The 16847-nt window shown below is 40.7% G+C and overlaps 1 protein-coding gene across 1 annotated transcript in view; it reads left to right on the top strand.

Annotated features, from left to right (window-relative positions):
• acap3a (ArfGAP with coiled-coil, ankyrin repeat and PH domains 3a) overlaps positions 1-16847 on the top strand; it is a 204653-nt gene that overhangs the window by 166167 nt on the left and 21639 nt on the right. Inside the window, 5 exon segments of the mRNA XM_034173438.1 lie at positions 9837-9949; positions 10108-10162; positions 11098-11204; positions 11351-11462; positions 15942-16150. Coding sequence (XP_034029329.1) covers positions 9837-9949; positions 10108-10162; positions 11098-11204; positions 11351-11462; positions 15942-16150 — 596 coding nt within the window.

The raw sequence follows: 16847 nt of genomic DNA, 5'->3' as shown, positions 1-16847 counted from the left end.
TTTGCTGTGGCAACCCCGAGTGCAACAAGGGAGCAGCCAAAGGGACTTTACTATGCGACGATGGGCGTTAAGGGGTTAAACTTTATTTCTTTAAATTAATTTAAGTCAACCCCAAGTTTGCTTCCTAATTGTACTTTATAGTGGACTTGTAAATGTTCTATTTCAGTACTTCTTGGAACTAAATTGGCCACTTTTTTAGTTTTGTTTCTGTGAAGGCTCTCAGTTGTCCGGGGTGATTTCCATGGTAGAAGAAGCTTGAATCTGCGAGAGGACTGGGTTGCTTGATGCGAGGACGTTTATAAAAGTATACGTGTAAGTGCAGTTGAGTGTAAAAGTAGCACAGTTTGATTTACAGTGCCAGTGAACTGTACAACCCCTGGCAAAAATTATGGAATCACCGGCCTCGGAGGATGTTCATTCAGGTGTTTAATTTTGTAGAAAAAAAGCAGATCACAGACATGACACAAAACTAAAGTAATTTCAATGGCAGCTTTCTGGCTTTAAGAAACACTATAAGAAATCAGGAAAAAAAATTGTGGCAGTCAGTAACAGTTACTTTTTTAGACCAAGCAGAGGGAAAAAAATATGGAATCACTCAATTCTGAGGAAAAAAATATCTTCTTTGACTTTCGGCTGTTCCCGTTAGGGGTCGCCACAGCAGATCAATCGTTTCCATCTCACCCTGTCCTCTGTATCTTCCTCTGTCACACAAACCACCTGCATGTCCTCTCTCAGCACATCCATGAACCTCCTCTTTGGTCTCCCTCTTCTCCTCCTGCCTGGTGGCTCCATCCTCAGCATCATTCTCCTATATATCCTGGGTCCCTCCTCTGCACATGTCCAAACCATCTTAATCTCGCCTCTCGACTTTGTCTCCAAACCGTCCCACCTGAGCTGTCCCTCTGATATGTTCACAATGTCATCTGCAAACATCATAGTCCATGGGGACTCCTGTCGATCTCATCTGTCAACCTGTCCATCACCACTGCAAACAAGAAAGGACTCAGAGCTGATCCTTGGTGTAATCCCACCTCCACCTTGAATGAGTCTGTCATTTCCGACTGCGCATCTCACCGCTGTCACACTATTCTTGTACATGTCCCTGCACTACCCTACATACTTCTCTGCCACTCCAGACTTCCTCATACAATGCCACAACTCTTCTCTTGGCACCCTATCATAAGCTTTTCTAAGTCCACAACACACAGTGTAACTCTTTCTGTCCTTCTCTGTACTTCTCCAACAGTATTCAGAGCAAACATTGCATCTGTAGTGCTCCTTTTTCGGCATGGAAAACCATATTGCTGCTCACAGATCTTCACCTGTTTTCTAAGCCTAGCTTTTACTACTCATTTCCCATAACTTAATGCTGTGGCTGATCAGCCTTATGCCTCTGTAGTTACTGCAGCTCTGCACATCACCCTTGTTCTTGAAAATAGGAACCAACACACTTCATCTCCACTCCTCAGGCATCCTCTCACTTTCCAAGATTTTATTAAACAATCTGGTTAGAAACTCTACTGCCATCTCTCTAGTTTTCTTCTTCTCCCGCTGTTCGTGGCAATGTTTTCCTCCTCTTCTTCGTCGTCTTCGCCCAGCAGTAGCCCAATTTCCACCGGCATCCTGTTGGGCAATAGCACCAGTGGCGAACGTTGTTAACCCGGGCCGCGACCGATCCAGTATGGGAATTCGATTCTGAGTCTGCATAGTTGGGTTGGCTTGTTTTACGCCGGGATGCCCTTCTGACGCAACCCTCCTCATTTATCCGGGCTTGGGACCGGCACTCAGAATGTACTGGCTGCAAACCCCATGTGGCTGAGTTGAGGAAAAAAATATGGAATCATGATAAACAAAAGAACGCTCCAACACATCACTAGTATTTTGTTGCACCACCTGTGGCTTTTCTAACAGCTTGCAGTCTCTGAGGCATGGACTTAATGAGTGACAAACAGTACTCTTCATCAATCTGGCTCCAACTTTCTCTGATTGCTGTTGCCAGATCAGCTTTGCAGGTTGGAGCCTTGTCATGGACCATTTTCTTCAACTTCCACCAAAGATTTTCAATTGGATTAAGATCCAGACTATTTCCAGGCCATGACATTGACCCTATGTGTCTTTTTGCAAGGAATGTTTTTCACAGTTTTTGCTCTATGGCAAGATGCATTATCATCTTGAAAAATGATTTTCATCATCCCCAAACATCCTTCAATTGATGGGATAAGAAAAGTGTCCAAATATCAACGTAAACTTGTGCATTTATTGATGATGTAATGACAGCCATCTCCCCAGTGCCTTTACCTGACATGCAGCCCCATATCATCAATGACTGTGGAAATTTACATGTTCTCTTCAGGCAGTCATCTTTATAAATCTCATTGGAAAGGCACCAAACAAAAGTTCCAGCATCATCACCTTGCCCAATGCAGATTCGAGATTCATCACTAAATATGACTTTCATCCAGTCATCCACAGTCCACGATTGCTTTTCCTTAGCCCATTGTAACCTTGTTCTTTTCTGTTTAGGTGTTAATGATGGCTTTCATTTAGCTTTTCTGTATGTAAATCCCATTTCCTTTAGGCGGTTTCTTGCAGTTCGGTCACAGACGTTGACTCCAGTTTCCTCCCATTCGTTCCTCGTTTTGTTGTGCATTTTCAATTTTTGAGACATATTGCTTTAAGTTTTCTGTCTTGACGCTTTGATGTCTTCCTTGGTCTACCAGTATGTTTGCCTTTAACAACCTTCCCATGTTGTTTGTATTTGGTCCAGAGTTTAGACACAGCTGACTGTGAACAACCAACATCTTTTCCAACATTGCGTGATGATTACTCTCTTTTAAGAGTTTGATAATCCTCTCCTTTGTTTCAATTGACATCTCTCGTGTTGGAGCCATGATTCATGTCAGTCCACTTGTGCAACAGCTCTCCAAGGTGTGATCACTCCTTTTTAGATGCAGACTAACGAGCATATCTGATTTGATGCAGGTGTTAGTTTTGGGGATGAAATTTACAGGGTGATTCCATCATTTTTTCCTCAGAATTAAGTGATTCCATATTTTTTTTCCCTCGCGTGGTCTAAAAAAAGTAACTGTTACTGACTGCCACAATTTTTTTTCCTGATTTCTTATAGTGTTAAGGCCAGAAAGTTGCCATTTGAAATGACTTTAGTTTTGTGTCATGTCTGTGATCTGCTTTTTTTCTACAAAATTAAACAACTGAATGAACATCCTCCGAGGACGGTGATTCCATCATTTTTGCCAGGGGTTGTAGATTGTACTTAAATTAGTGTAGCCCACTTTTAGTTTATGAAAGTACACTCACCTAAGGAGCTTTTGTCACTTTCTGTCTGATTGGGATTTGAACCAAGGATCCTCCGTTACAAGCCCAGTAAACCCCAACATTATGAAGTCCAGTTTGTCAGCAGTTTGTCATATGCTCGTTGCTGAAAGACACTTCTTATAGCTACCAGTACACATGCCTACAAGTATAGCTGTCAGTTTACACCAGGTGTATGTTTTTTGTACGTATATCTGTATAAACAAGGTATATTTTTAAGTATAAACTGTCATGTAGATCTAATATGTATATAAATAAATGTTTATTTTTTAGTTATAAGAAGTATTTCAGCTAGTAAACTTGGAATAAACCTCTCTTTGGTGAGGGAGGGTAGATATTGTCACCATTAATATACAACTTTATTTTAAGAATGAACATCTGTATCATAAATGACCCACAAAATCTTTTTTTTGTGCTCACTCTCTTGACATTTCAAAATAATTATGGAACTTTAGAGACAATGAAGATTAATTTTTAAAGGATCGAGTACATACACTCAACAAAACATATAAACGCAACACTTTTGTGTTTTGCTCCCATTTGTATGAGAATGAACTCAAAGATCTAAACTTTTTCCAACATACCAATATCACCATTTCCCTCAAATATTGTTCACAAACCAGTCTTAAATCTGTGACAGTGAGCACTTCTCCTTTGCTGAGATAATCCATCCCACCTCACAGGTGTGCCATATCAAGATGATGATTAGACACCATGATTAGTGCACAGGTGTGCCTTAGACTGCCCACAATAAAGGCCACTCGAAAGGTGCAGTTTTTGTTTTAATGGGGGGGGGATACCAGTCAGTATCTGGTGTGACCACCATTGCATCATGCAGTGCAACACATCTCCTTCGCATAGAGTTGATCAGGTTGTCAATTGTGGCCTGTGAATGTTGGTCCACTCCTCTTCAATGGCTGTGCGAAGTAGTTGCAACAACGAACTGGAGTCAGGTCGAGACCTCCGTGAGGACGACGAGCATGCAGATGAGCTTCCCTGAGACGGTTTCTGACAGTTTGTGCAGAAATTCTTTGGTTATGCAAACCGATTGTTTCAGCAGCTGTCTGAGTGGCTGGTCTCAGACGATCTTGGAGGTGAAACATGCTGGATGTGGAGGTCCTGGGCTGGTGTGGTTACACGTGGTCTGCGGTTGTGAGGGCTGGTTGGATGTACTGCCAAATTCTCTGAAAACGCCTTTGGAGACGACCTTATGGTAGAGAAATGAACATTCAATACACGAGCAACAGCTCTGGTTGACATTCTGCTGTCAGCATGCCAACTGCACGCTCCCTCAAATCTTGCGACATCTGTGGCATTGTGCTGTGGTGATAAAACTGCACCTTTCAGAGTGGCCTGTGCACTAATCATGGTGTCTAATCAGCATCTTGATATGGCCACCTGTGAGGTGGGATGGATTATCTCAGCAAAGGAGAAGTGCTCACTGTCACAGATTTAGACTGGTTTTGAACAATATTTGAGGGAAATGGTGATATTGTGTATGTGGAAAAAGTTTAGACCTTGAGTTCATCTCATACAAAATGGGAGCAAAACCAAAAGTGTTGCGTTTATATTTTTGTTGAGTATCATTCGCTGTCATAATTCCACAGTGTCTTGCTCTCTTCTCCTGCTGGTTCTTCTTTGTAATGTTGGAATAATTCTGGATGAGTTGAAGCTTGATTCCTACTTTCATATTGTCTTTAATCTATGTAGCATTTTGTAGCCGTCTAATCCCACGTAATTCACCAATGACAAACACATTCTAAGTTCTAAAGTCTTACCTGCCAATTTCTGTCTAGGTGTATTAAGGTGCAAGTATCATGCTTTAAATGAAAATAGATTAAATGGTCATTTTAAAGATAAATCGCATGCTAGTTTGTTACTTCCTTCTAGGTTTTTTCATTTTTTGCCTGAAGGGACTCTTGCTTGCCTCTACTGGTGGTTGGCTCTCACTGCGGTATTGTATCACTTCCTGTTCCGGAGCACAGCGTGTGTTTTGCTGTATCTGTTAGCTGTTTAATCTGCATAGTTAGATTGATCTAGATAACTAGATAACGATTTGTTTCACAGTGTAATCTTCACCGTGCCTAACTAAAGCACTCCCTCTGCTGAATCACCTCTAAATTAACAAGCAGTCCCTGTTAGTAAATGATATAATAATTGATCAATATATTGATTTCTCTGCCTTACAGAAACCTGTTACAGCAGGATGAATATGTTAGTTTAAATGAGTCAACACCCCCGAGTCACACTAACTGTCAGAATGCTCGTAGCACGGGCCGAGGGGAGGATTAGCAGCAATCTTCCACTCCAGCTTATTAATTAATCAAAAACCCAGACAGAGCTTTAATTCATTTGAAAGCTTGACTCTTAGTCTTGTCATCCAAATTGGAAGTCCCAAAAACCAGTTTTATTTGTTATTATCTATCGTCCACACTGGTCGTTACTGTGAGTTTCTCTGTGAATTTTCAGACCTTTTGTCTAACTTAGTGTTTAGCTCAGATAAGATAATTATAGTGGGCGATTTAACATCCACACAGATGCTGAGAATGTCAGCCTCAACACTGCATTTAATCTATTATTAGACTCAATTGGCTTCGCTCAAAAATGTAAATGAGTCCCACCCACCACTTTAACCATACTTTAGATCTTGTTCTGACTTATGGTATGGAAATTGAAGACTTAACAGTATTCCCTGAAAACCCCCTCTGTCTGATCATTTTTAATAACATTACATTTACCCTGATAGACTACCCAGCAGTGGGGAATAAGTTTCATTACAGTAGAAGTCTTTCAGAAAGCGCTGTAACTAGGTTTCAGGATATGATTCCTTCTTTTGTATGTTCTCCAATGCCATATACCAACACAGTGCAGAGTAGCTACCTAAACTCTGTGAGTGAGATAGAGGTATCTCGTCAATAGTTTTACATCCTCATTGAAGACAACTTTGGATGCTGTAGCTCCTCTGATAAGAGAGCCTTAAATCTGAAGTGCCTGACTTCGTGGTATAACTCACAAACTCGCAGCTTAAAGCAGATAACCCGTAGTGGAGAGGAAATGGCATCTCACTAATTTAGAAGATCTTCACTTAGCCTGGAAAAAGAGTCTATTGCTCTATAAAAAAAAGCCCCTCCGTAAAGCTAGGACATCTTTCTACTCATCACTAATTGAAGAAACTAAGAACAAGCCAGGTTTCTTTTCAGCACTGTAGCCAGGCTTGACAAAGAGTCAGAGTTCTATTGAGCTGAGTATTCCTTTAACTTAGCTAGTAATGACTTCATGACTTTCTTTGCTAATAACATTTTAACTATAGAGAAAAAAAATTACTCATAACCATCCCAAAGACATATCGTTATCTTGGCTGCTTTCAGTAATGCTGGTATTTGGTTAGACTCTTTCTCTCCGATTGTTCTGTCTTGAGTTATTTTCATTAGTCACCTTCCTCCAAACCATCAACATGTCCTATTAGACCCCATTCCTACCAGGCTTGCTCAAGGAAGCCCTACCATTAATTAATGCTCTTGATCTTATATATGATCAATCTGTCTTTATTAGTGGCTATGTACCACATGCTTTTAAGGGTGGCAGTAATTAAACCATTACTTAAAAAGCCATCACTGACCCAGCTATCTTAGCTAATTATAGGCCAATCTCCAACCTTCCTTTTCTCTCAAAACTTCTTGAAAGGGTAGTTGTAAAACAGCTGATCATCTGCAGAGGAATGGTCTATTTGAAGAGTTTCAGTCAGGGTTTAGAATCATCATAGTACAGAAACAGCATTAGTGAAGGTTACAAATGATCTTATGGCCTCAGACAGTGGACTCATCTCTGTGCTTGTTCTGTTAGACCTCAGTGCTGCTTTTGATACTGTTGACCATAAAATTTTATTACAGAGATTAGAGCATGCCATAGGTATTAAAGGCACTGCGCTGCGGTGGTTTGAATCATATTTATCTAATAGATTACAATTTGTTCATGTAAATGGGGAATCTTCTTCACAGACTAAGGTTAATTATGGAGTTCCACAAGGTTCTGTGCTAGGACCAATTTTATTCACTTTATACATGTTTCCCTTAGGCAGTATTATTAGACCAGCATTGCTTAAATTTCATTGTTACGCAGATGATACCCAGCTTTATCTATCCATGAAGCCAGAGGACACACACCAATTAGCTAAACTGCAGGATTGTCTTAGAGACATAAAGACATGGATGACCTCTAATTCCTGCTTATAAACTCAGATAAAACTGAAGTTATTGTACTTAGCCCCACAAATCTTAGAAACATGGTGTCTAACCAGATCCTTACTCTGGATGGCATTATCCTGACCTCTAGTATACTGTGAGAATCTTGGAGTCATTTTTGATCAGGATATGTCATTCAAAGCGCATATTAAACAAATATGTAAGACTGCTTTTTTGCATTTGCGCAATATCTCTCAATTAGAAAGGTCTTGTCTCAGAGTGATGCTGAAAAACTAATTCATGCATTTATTTCCTCTAGGCTGGACTATTGTAATTCCTTATTATCAGGTTGTCCTAAAAGTTCCCTGAAAAGCCTTCAGTTAATTCAAAATGCTGCAGCTAGAGTACTGATGGGGACTAGCAGGAGAGAGCATATCTCACCCATATTGGCCTCTCTTCATTGGCTTCCTGTTAATTCTAGAATAGAATTTAAAATTCTTCTTCTACTTATAAGGTTTGAATAATCAGGTCCCCATCTTATCTTAGGGACCTCATAGTACCATATCACCCAATAGAGCGCTTCGCTCTCAGACTGCAGGCTTACTTGTAGTTCCTAGGGTTTGTAAGAGTAGAATGGGAGGCAGAGCCTTCAGCTTTCAGGCTCCTCTCCTGTGGAACCAGCTCCCAATTCAGATCAGGGAGACAGACACCCTCTCTACTTTTAAGATTAGGCTTAAACTTTCCTTTTTGCTAAAGCTTATAGTTAGGGCTGGATCAGGTGACCCTGAACCATCCCTTAGTTATGCTGCTATAGACGTAGACTGCTGGGGGGTTCCCATGATGCACTGAGTGTTTCTTTCTCTTTTTGCTCTGTATGCACCACTCTGCATTTAATCATTAGTGATTGATCTCTGCTCTCTTCCACAGCATGTCTTTTTCCTGGTTCTCTCCCTCAGCCCCAACCAGTCCCAGCAGAAGACTGCCCCTCCCTGAGCCTGGTTCTGCTGGAGGTTTCTTCCTGTTAAAAGGGAGTTTTTCCTTCCCACTGTCGCCAAGTTCTTGCTCACAGGGGGTCGTTTTGACCGTTGGGGTTTTACATAATTATTGTATGGCCTTGCCTTACAATATAAAGCGCCTTGGGGCAACTGTTTGTTGTGATTTGGCGCTATATAAATAAAATTGATTTGATTTGATTAGTCGTGTGTCATACTGTGTCATACTCTCAGTGTGCAACATGCATGAAGACATGGCTCAAAGGTGGATTAACTTTACTGTTTGTGCGTGATTTCAACACTATTTTTTTTTTTTTTTGACTTTTTTGAGGCAACATTCTATGTACAAGGCTCCAACATCTGCACTATGGAAATAGTTGTGTCCCATCTCCAAGTATATTGGAACATTTTCATGTCATCATGAAAAAGTCTGAGGCACAGCTTGGCTAATAAGCAGCTTGCTGTCAACCAAACAAACTTTGTTACACTTTTTGTTGTTTGTTTTCATAAAAATCATGCCAAACGGCTTTATAGCGCAGGGAGATGATTTATTTTTCAAGACACCCAAAGCGCTTTACAAGTTGCATTATTGGTGTTAAGATACTAGTGTAGCTGCAGCTGCCCTGGAGCCAACTGACAGAAGTGTGGCTACCATTCTGCGCCGCAGCCCCCCCCAACCACCACCTCATTCATACACAGGCGAGGTGGGTTAAGTGGGAACTGGATTCAAACCACCGACCCTTTGGTCATAAGATGGTTCGCTCTACACAAATGAGCTATTGCTGCCTAAAACGTAATCATATGAAGGGATTATGTAACTTGATAAGTTATGTTATTTCTTGGTTTGTTTTATTGCTACTTGTGTTTGTAGCTTAGTCAACAATGAACTGACCTCTGATGAGAAATAACCTGGAGTCCATATGTGAACTGTCTATGGCTGAATATGCTGTTTGGACATAATCAAGTTGCTTTTCAAGTTGTTTTTTTTCTGTCTGTTGTCATGGGAACCAACTAGAGCTGGGATAAAATGAGTTGGCTACTCAATATAAAAATCATAAATGTTGCAATGCTGTACAGCATTTAATGTCTTTATGTAGCCTAGACTGTCTCTCAACACCCCAACTCTGACTTCCAGTGTCCCTGTAGAAGACAAAGGTTTTTTGAGGTGAAGTAGTATGTTATGAGAGAGTTCATATCATCAGCATACAGTGATAGTGCACAATGTTTCCTTTCACTCACCTTCCATCCTTCTATTCTGTAAATTGTCAACATTTTCTATTAGGATAATTACTGGGGTATCTTCTTTTTTACCCTCTCAACCCTCAAATAGGACTTCTCTTATGATGACGCAAAGGCAGAGTTCAACGTGGATGCCCCTAATGGTGTGGTGATGGAGGGCTATCTCTTCAAGCGGGCTAGCAATGCCTTTAAAACCTGGAACAGGTAACTGAACTGGCACATGTCTCTGTTTTATATGTATGTATGTTTTGTTTTTCACAACATTAACTTCACCACAGCAAATTTCCACCTGAGGTTGTATCAGAAGAATTGGTATTTACAAGTATTCATCACTGTCACACTCTGTCTCCATCTCTCAACAGACGATGGTTCTCCATTCAGAACAGCCAGCTGGTCTATCAAAGAAATTCAAGGCAAGTCCCCGAACCTCTGAGCTACTGTGATTCCTGGAGCCAAAGGAGTACTGATGGAGGTTTAAACCATTAACTTTGTTGGAATTGTTGAATATTTGTTATCATATGAAAAGGAAAATGGCAGTTTTTTAAAGTACAAATCCCATGACCAATCAATCAGAGTTATTCATATAGTCCTTTCCACAACCCAGAGGGTGACCAAGTGTTTCACAGTTAGATAAAAACATAAAGAATAACTTAAGACAATAAGCCAATTTAAAACAGACACATCAGTACAAATATACATCCAAAATATTTGCAGATAAGAATTGAACAAAATGTCAGAGCTCTGCTGATTGTGCAGAAGCCCATTTTCAAAAGGAAGGTTTTTTAATTTAGATTTAATTAGACCCAGGTCAGTGGTGGTGTGGATCTTCGGGGGGTGTTGTTCCACAGTCTGGGTTGTGGGCCGCAGAGAAAGCCGGGTCTCCCCAGTGGCAGTATCTGGACCTCGGAACCTCTAGTGCTTACTGGTTAGAAGATCTCAGAAGTCTGGTTTCTGAGTGGAGTGTCCAGCAGGCTAGTGACACGTGTATGTAGTTTATGTAATGTTCAAGGAATTTGTAAAGTATGAGAATATGGTCTGGAACCACTGACCCACAGGTCAGCTTGGTTTCAAGACAGCAAGACTGCTTGTTATAGTTTTTTTTTTTTTTTTTTTTTGCACTAAAGAATGTGGACACTGTCTGACTGAAGCCTGCTTCTGACAAAGTGGACAGAAAGCAGATCTTGGTCCTTTAGAATCTGTCCACCACTATTTGAATCCTCACCATAATCCATCATAATCTGGACCCTATCAGTAAATACTCTGCGGCTGCCAGGAGAGGGTTCTTATCAATTGTTGTTCACACTATGTGTTGGTTTACAAAGAGAAGGAATTAGATGTTTTGTTCCAAATAGGACACTCTGACTGTGGTCGTGGAAGACCTCAGGCTTTGCTCTGTGAAACCATGCGAGGACATCGAGAGGAGGTTCTGCTTTGAAGTCGGTCTCCCCCCACCAAGTAAGCCTCACAGATGCCTCCGGAGTTACAGTGAACGGAACTGGTTGTTGAACGTTCCTGTTGGTTGAGAAGGTCACACTGTATTACTCTAAATCGGGAAGAAATAGACATTGTGATTTGGGTTCACTGGTTTCATTGTCCATGTCCCAGGAGCTGCATGCTGCAGGCTGACTCTGAAAAGCTGAGACAAGCCTGGGTCCAAGCAGTCCAAGCGAGCATTGCCTCAGCGTACAGAGAGAGTCCAGACACCTATTATATAGAGGTAAGTCACAAAGCAGGGTCGTTGTTCGGCTTGTTGTCGCCATTTGTCTTTTGGCTGCTCCAGGTTGTTTAGGGTTGCCACTGCTGATTTAGTACAGATCTGCATTGGAATTTGGCACAAGTTTTAGTCTGGATGCCCTTCCTGAACAACTCCAGTTCAATATGAAGAAACAAACAGTCTCTGGTCTTTGCAGCCGTTCCCAGCCAAGTACGATCAGGATCTGCTCGCTTCATTAGTGAGATCTGACAGTATTGTCGTGTGCATACAAAGCAGAATCCCTGCCACGTCTATGCTAAAATATTTAGCTGAATCTACTGTTGAATAGTATTCAGCACCGTAAGTATGACTTTCAGCTTTGAATTGGTGTTTTCGGCTATAAAACGCTGAAAAACAGACCTAAGAGTTGACATTTATATGTTGTAGCATAAACATAGACGACCCAAAAAAGGTTTATCATGCCAAGATCAGATAATGATCAAGATACATCTCGATCATGTATTAATACGATTAAAAAACAAGTCGGACATGAACATTACTCCATAAATATCTAAACAGCTTCGGAAAAAACACACAGATTGAAAGCTTACCAGCTAATGACCGGTTGTCACAGACCGAACGGTCCCCTTAAAATCAGTCCCCCTTGATGACCGCGGTTCACTGATTATCACCCTCGTTTTCTGCTTCAAGCTGCCTCCCGTCATCATTTGTCTCAGTGACAGATATCTGAAGCTTTTCTACAGCAATCATTTCCACATTAATTCGGCATTATTTCATCAGAAAAGGCGGCAGAAGTGATCAGAGCACCGCGGCTACATGAGCTGCTAGCTGATGCACTCACCGCAAGTCGAACATTTCAATGCACGTCACCGAATTTCACAGAGTTCCTGCTTAAAACAGCCTTGTTTCTGCTTAAAACTGACTTTAGAATGATTTAAGAGATTTTACCTTTAATCATCTGATGGTTAATAATCCCATTATCCATTTCATTGCTTTGGGTGAAGAGACTCTGTCTAAGACCCTGCTGCTGTGTCCCAAAATGAATGCATGTACAGATGCAAAAGGGGGGACCGATTTTTAGAGGTGGACCATTTGAGTCTGGGTGTTTAATTATATATATGGTGTGTGTATATATATATCTATATATATATATCTATATATAGATATATATATATGTAAAATAGCCATATAATAAATGAATTATTAACCTTGCTTGCTGGGTCTGATATTTCCCCTACAAACCTCTCACTTGGTTAATAATCCTTTATTATTATGTAAATAATTAAATGAACAAATTAAATTAAAATGTAGTTTCTGTTCAACATACAGTTTATCACGGTACAAAAAAGTATTAAACAAGAAATATTAAAGACACATACACACGGAAAATAGCTTCTTCATCTCCTTGAGGTGATGGGTTGTGTCTGTTTCACTTACTGGATTAGCATATAAACTCCAACAGGAACACAGATCAGATTTAAGGTTTACAAACATTTTTCACCATTAAAATTTATTTTTTTTTGAAAATGCTAGCGGAACTAAATTTAGTGGAAGCCAATTGTCACACGGCACATGACGATTCCTGAACGAAGGGTAAAAGTAACAAAGTCACAATTCGTTGAGAAAAAGTGGACAAAAGAGCTTTATCACCAAACAGCCTGCGAAGCAAGAGCGCAAAAGGGATGAAAGAGGAACGAAATGAGACCAAAGCTAATGATCTCAACACTTTAAATGAAACACGTCTGGAGCCACAGCTGGAGCAGTGTGTGTCTGCATCTCTGAGGTCCAGGATTTGGTGCTGGGACGGAGCTCATAGCACCTGAGTCCTGGAGAAACTGCAAACAGAAGCTGTGGAGATCTGTGTTTACATCTGTGGACCACCTGCTCTGGTTCCACATCCAAAACAAAAGAGGGATCATCTCCATCATTATCAGAACCCTCACTGTCTGTCGACACACTGCGCACTCTGTCTTGCTCCAATTAAAAAAAAAAAAAAAAAACTGGTGTGCCGTGGTCACTGCTGTATCACTGTATTATGTTCTAAGCCATATATATTGATTTATAACATAAAACTGTCAAAAGGAGGAAGAAATATAAGTGTAAAGATGATTGAATATATCAGAACAGTAAATTGATCAGTGTGTGTGAACACGCGCGTTGACTCACATGTGCAGTTATTTTCACCAGCTGCAGCTGATCCACAACGTGAATTCTGCCTTCCAGAACAGCTCTTTATACAACCCCTGGCAAAAATTATTGAATCACCGGCCTCGGAGGATGTTCATTCAGTTGTTTAATTTGTAGAAAAAAAGCAGATCACAGACATGACACAAAACTAAAGTCATTTCAAATGGCAACTTCCTGGCTTTAAGAAACACTAAGCAATCAGGAAAAATATTGTGACAGTCAGTAACGGTTACTTTTTTAGACCAAGCAGAGGAAAAAAATATGGAATCACTCAATTCTGAGGAATAAATTATGAATCACCCTGTAAATTTCATCCCCAAAAACTAACACCTGCATCAAATCAGATCTGCTCATTAGTCTGCATCTAAAAAGGAGTGATCACACCTTGGAGAGCTGTTGCACCAAAGTGGGACTGACATGAATCATGGCTCCAACAGAGAGATGTCAATTGAAACAAAGGAGAGGATTATCAAACTCTTAAAAGAGAGTAAATCATCACACAATGTTGCAAAAGATGTTGGTTGTTGACAGTCAGCTGTGTCTAAACTCTGGACCAAATACAAACAACATGGGAAGGGTTGTGAAAGGCAAACATACTGGTAGACCAAGGAAGACATCAAAGCGTCAAGACAGAAAACTTAAAAGCAATATGTCTCAAAAATCGAAAATGCACAACAAAACAAATGAGGAACGAATGGGAGGAACTGGAGTCAACGATCTGTGACCGAACTGTAAGAAACCGCCTAAAGGAAAATGGGATTTACATACAGAAAAGCTAAACGAAAGCCATCATTAACACCTAAACAGAAAAAAACAAGGTTACAATGGGCTAAGGAAAAGCAATTGTGAACTGTGGATGACTGGATGAAAGTCATATTCAGTGATGAATCTGGAATCTGCATTGGGCAAGGTGATGATGCTGGTGAACTTTTGTTTGGTGCCTTTCCAATGAGATTTATAAAGATGACCTGCCTGAAGAGAACAATGTAAATTTCCACAGTCATGATGATATGGGGCTGCATGATCAGTAAAGTCACTGGGGGAGATGGCTGTCATTACATCATCAATAATGCACAAGTTACGTTGATATTTTGGACAATTGAAAAGGATGTTTGGGGATGATGAAATCATTTGTTCAAGATGATAATGCATTTTGCCATAGAGCAAAAACTGTGAAAACATTCCTTGCAAAAAGACACATAGAGTCAATGTCATGGCCGCAAATAGTCCGGATCTTAATCCAATTGAAAATCTTTGGTGGAAGTGTGAAGAAAATGGTCCATGACAAGGCTCCAACCTGCAAAGCTGATCTGGCAACAGCGATCAGAGAAAGTTGGAGCCAGATTGATGAAGAGGTACTGTTTGTCACTCATTAAGTCCGTGCCTCAGAGACCTGCAAGCTGTTAGAAAAGCCAGAGGTGGTGCAACAAATACTAGTGATGTGTTGGAGCGTTCTTTGTTTTTCATGATTCCATCATTTTTTCCTCAGAATTGAGTGAGTCCCATATTTTTTTCCCTCTGCTTGGTCTAAAAAAAGTAACCATTACTGACTGCCACAATTATTTTTCTGATTTCTTATAGTGTTTCTTAAAGGCCAGAAAGTTGCCATTTGAAATGACTTTAGTTTGTGTCATGTCTGTGATCTGCTTTTTTTCTACAAAATTAAACAACTGAACTGAACATCCTCGAGGCCGTGATTCCATAATTTTCGCCAGGGGTTGTATAATCATCTGAATTATCTGCCTGTTGCCACATGTACACACACACACAGATAAAGAAAAATCCAAGCAAGCAGGCTGAGTTTGCGCTGTAATTTCCGACCTGTAATTCCGACTGTACATGAATGCAGCAGCAGCCTCAGCGCTCACAAACCGGCTTCTGCACTGTGTGAAAACATTCAGCCGGTCAAACGAAGTCAAATTAAACATAAACATTACAAAAAACAACACAACGATTAAAAAACGTCAAGAACAACAGCAAAACGAAACACGGACGAATTGAGGTTTTCGTTGCCCTTCGTTCAAATTTTCGACAGTTTAAAAAATCCGATGAAGCGCCAGCTGCAGGAACGAAGCTGCACGAAGGTTAAACGATGCCAACAACAGTGCAGCGAAAGTCCAGATTTCTTGTTTGTTAGAGCTTCGTTGCCCTTCATTAATTGCCGTGTGACTGGGCCATTAATGCGTTTCAAAGTAACCTGAAAAGCTAATCTGCTAACAAAAAAGTTATCTTTGCTAATTAGCCATTAGCTGCATTTTACTATGTTAATGGGTAACTTTTTGTGTGCATTTTTAGCATCTGGACAGAACAGCGTCCCTATCTACAAGCAGCATCGATTCAGCTAGTGAACCGCGGGAGCGCAGCGTTCGAGGGGAGTCCATCCTGCAGCGGATTCAGTGTCTGCCAGGCAACGAGCACTGCTGTGACTGTGGACAGGCCGAACCTCGCTGGGCTTCCATCAACCTGGGCATCCTGCTGTGCATCGAATGTTCCGGCATCCACAGGTAGAGCTCAATTTATGTTCATATCCAGTCAGCGACGTCGAGGCTTGATAGGAATGACTTAGGTCTTTGAGGGGACCGACTCGTCTAAAAACTTTTCAAGCAGTATTAAGGATCTTTTAGAGAGCTATTATCCAACATTTAGAAAACATGCCAAAACAACTATGGAAAAAGTTAAACTATATGAGCAGGTTATGAAGGTAATTTTCTGTGGCTGCCACTGCAGCCCCCAGCATCGACATTTGGAGATGTTCATACCTTTGCAGGAGAAGGAAAGGCTAAAGTCTGATTTATGCTTCTACAACTCTGTAACTCCGTGGCCACACAATCATGTTGACGTGGGCGTGACACTTTTGAAGTTCTCCGTTGTGTTGTTGGGTGTTTCAATGCAATTTACCACTGGAATAGTAGGGGGGCACAACGTGAAGAACAAGGCAGGGGCTTTCTTTCCGCCTGCACCTCCACTGCTCCTGGTTGGGTTTTTTGGTTTGTTTGTTTTTCGGATTAATGTGTCCCTCAATGACTTCCAATTCTTTATACAGTGATCAACCCCAAATCAAAGTTCCGTGCAGTTTCCCTCCATGAATTGTCGGTTATTTAATAATAATAATAAATTGAATTTATAGTGCACTTACATTTACAGTAAATCTCAAAGTGCTACAGTAATTAAAAGGAAAAGTTGATAACAAACAGAAACAAA

This window comes from Thalassophryne amazonica, chromosome 6, assembly GCF_902500255.1.
Source record: "Thalassophryne amazonica chromosome 6, fThaAma1.1, whole genome shotgun sequence".
NCBI classification, from domain to species: Eukaryota; Metazoa; Chordata; class Actinopteri; order Batrachoidiformes; family Batrachoididae; genus Thalassophryne; species Thalassophryne amazonica.
Note: the sequence above shows the minus strand (reverse complement) of the source record. Positions and strands in the feature narration are given on the sequence as shown.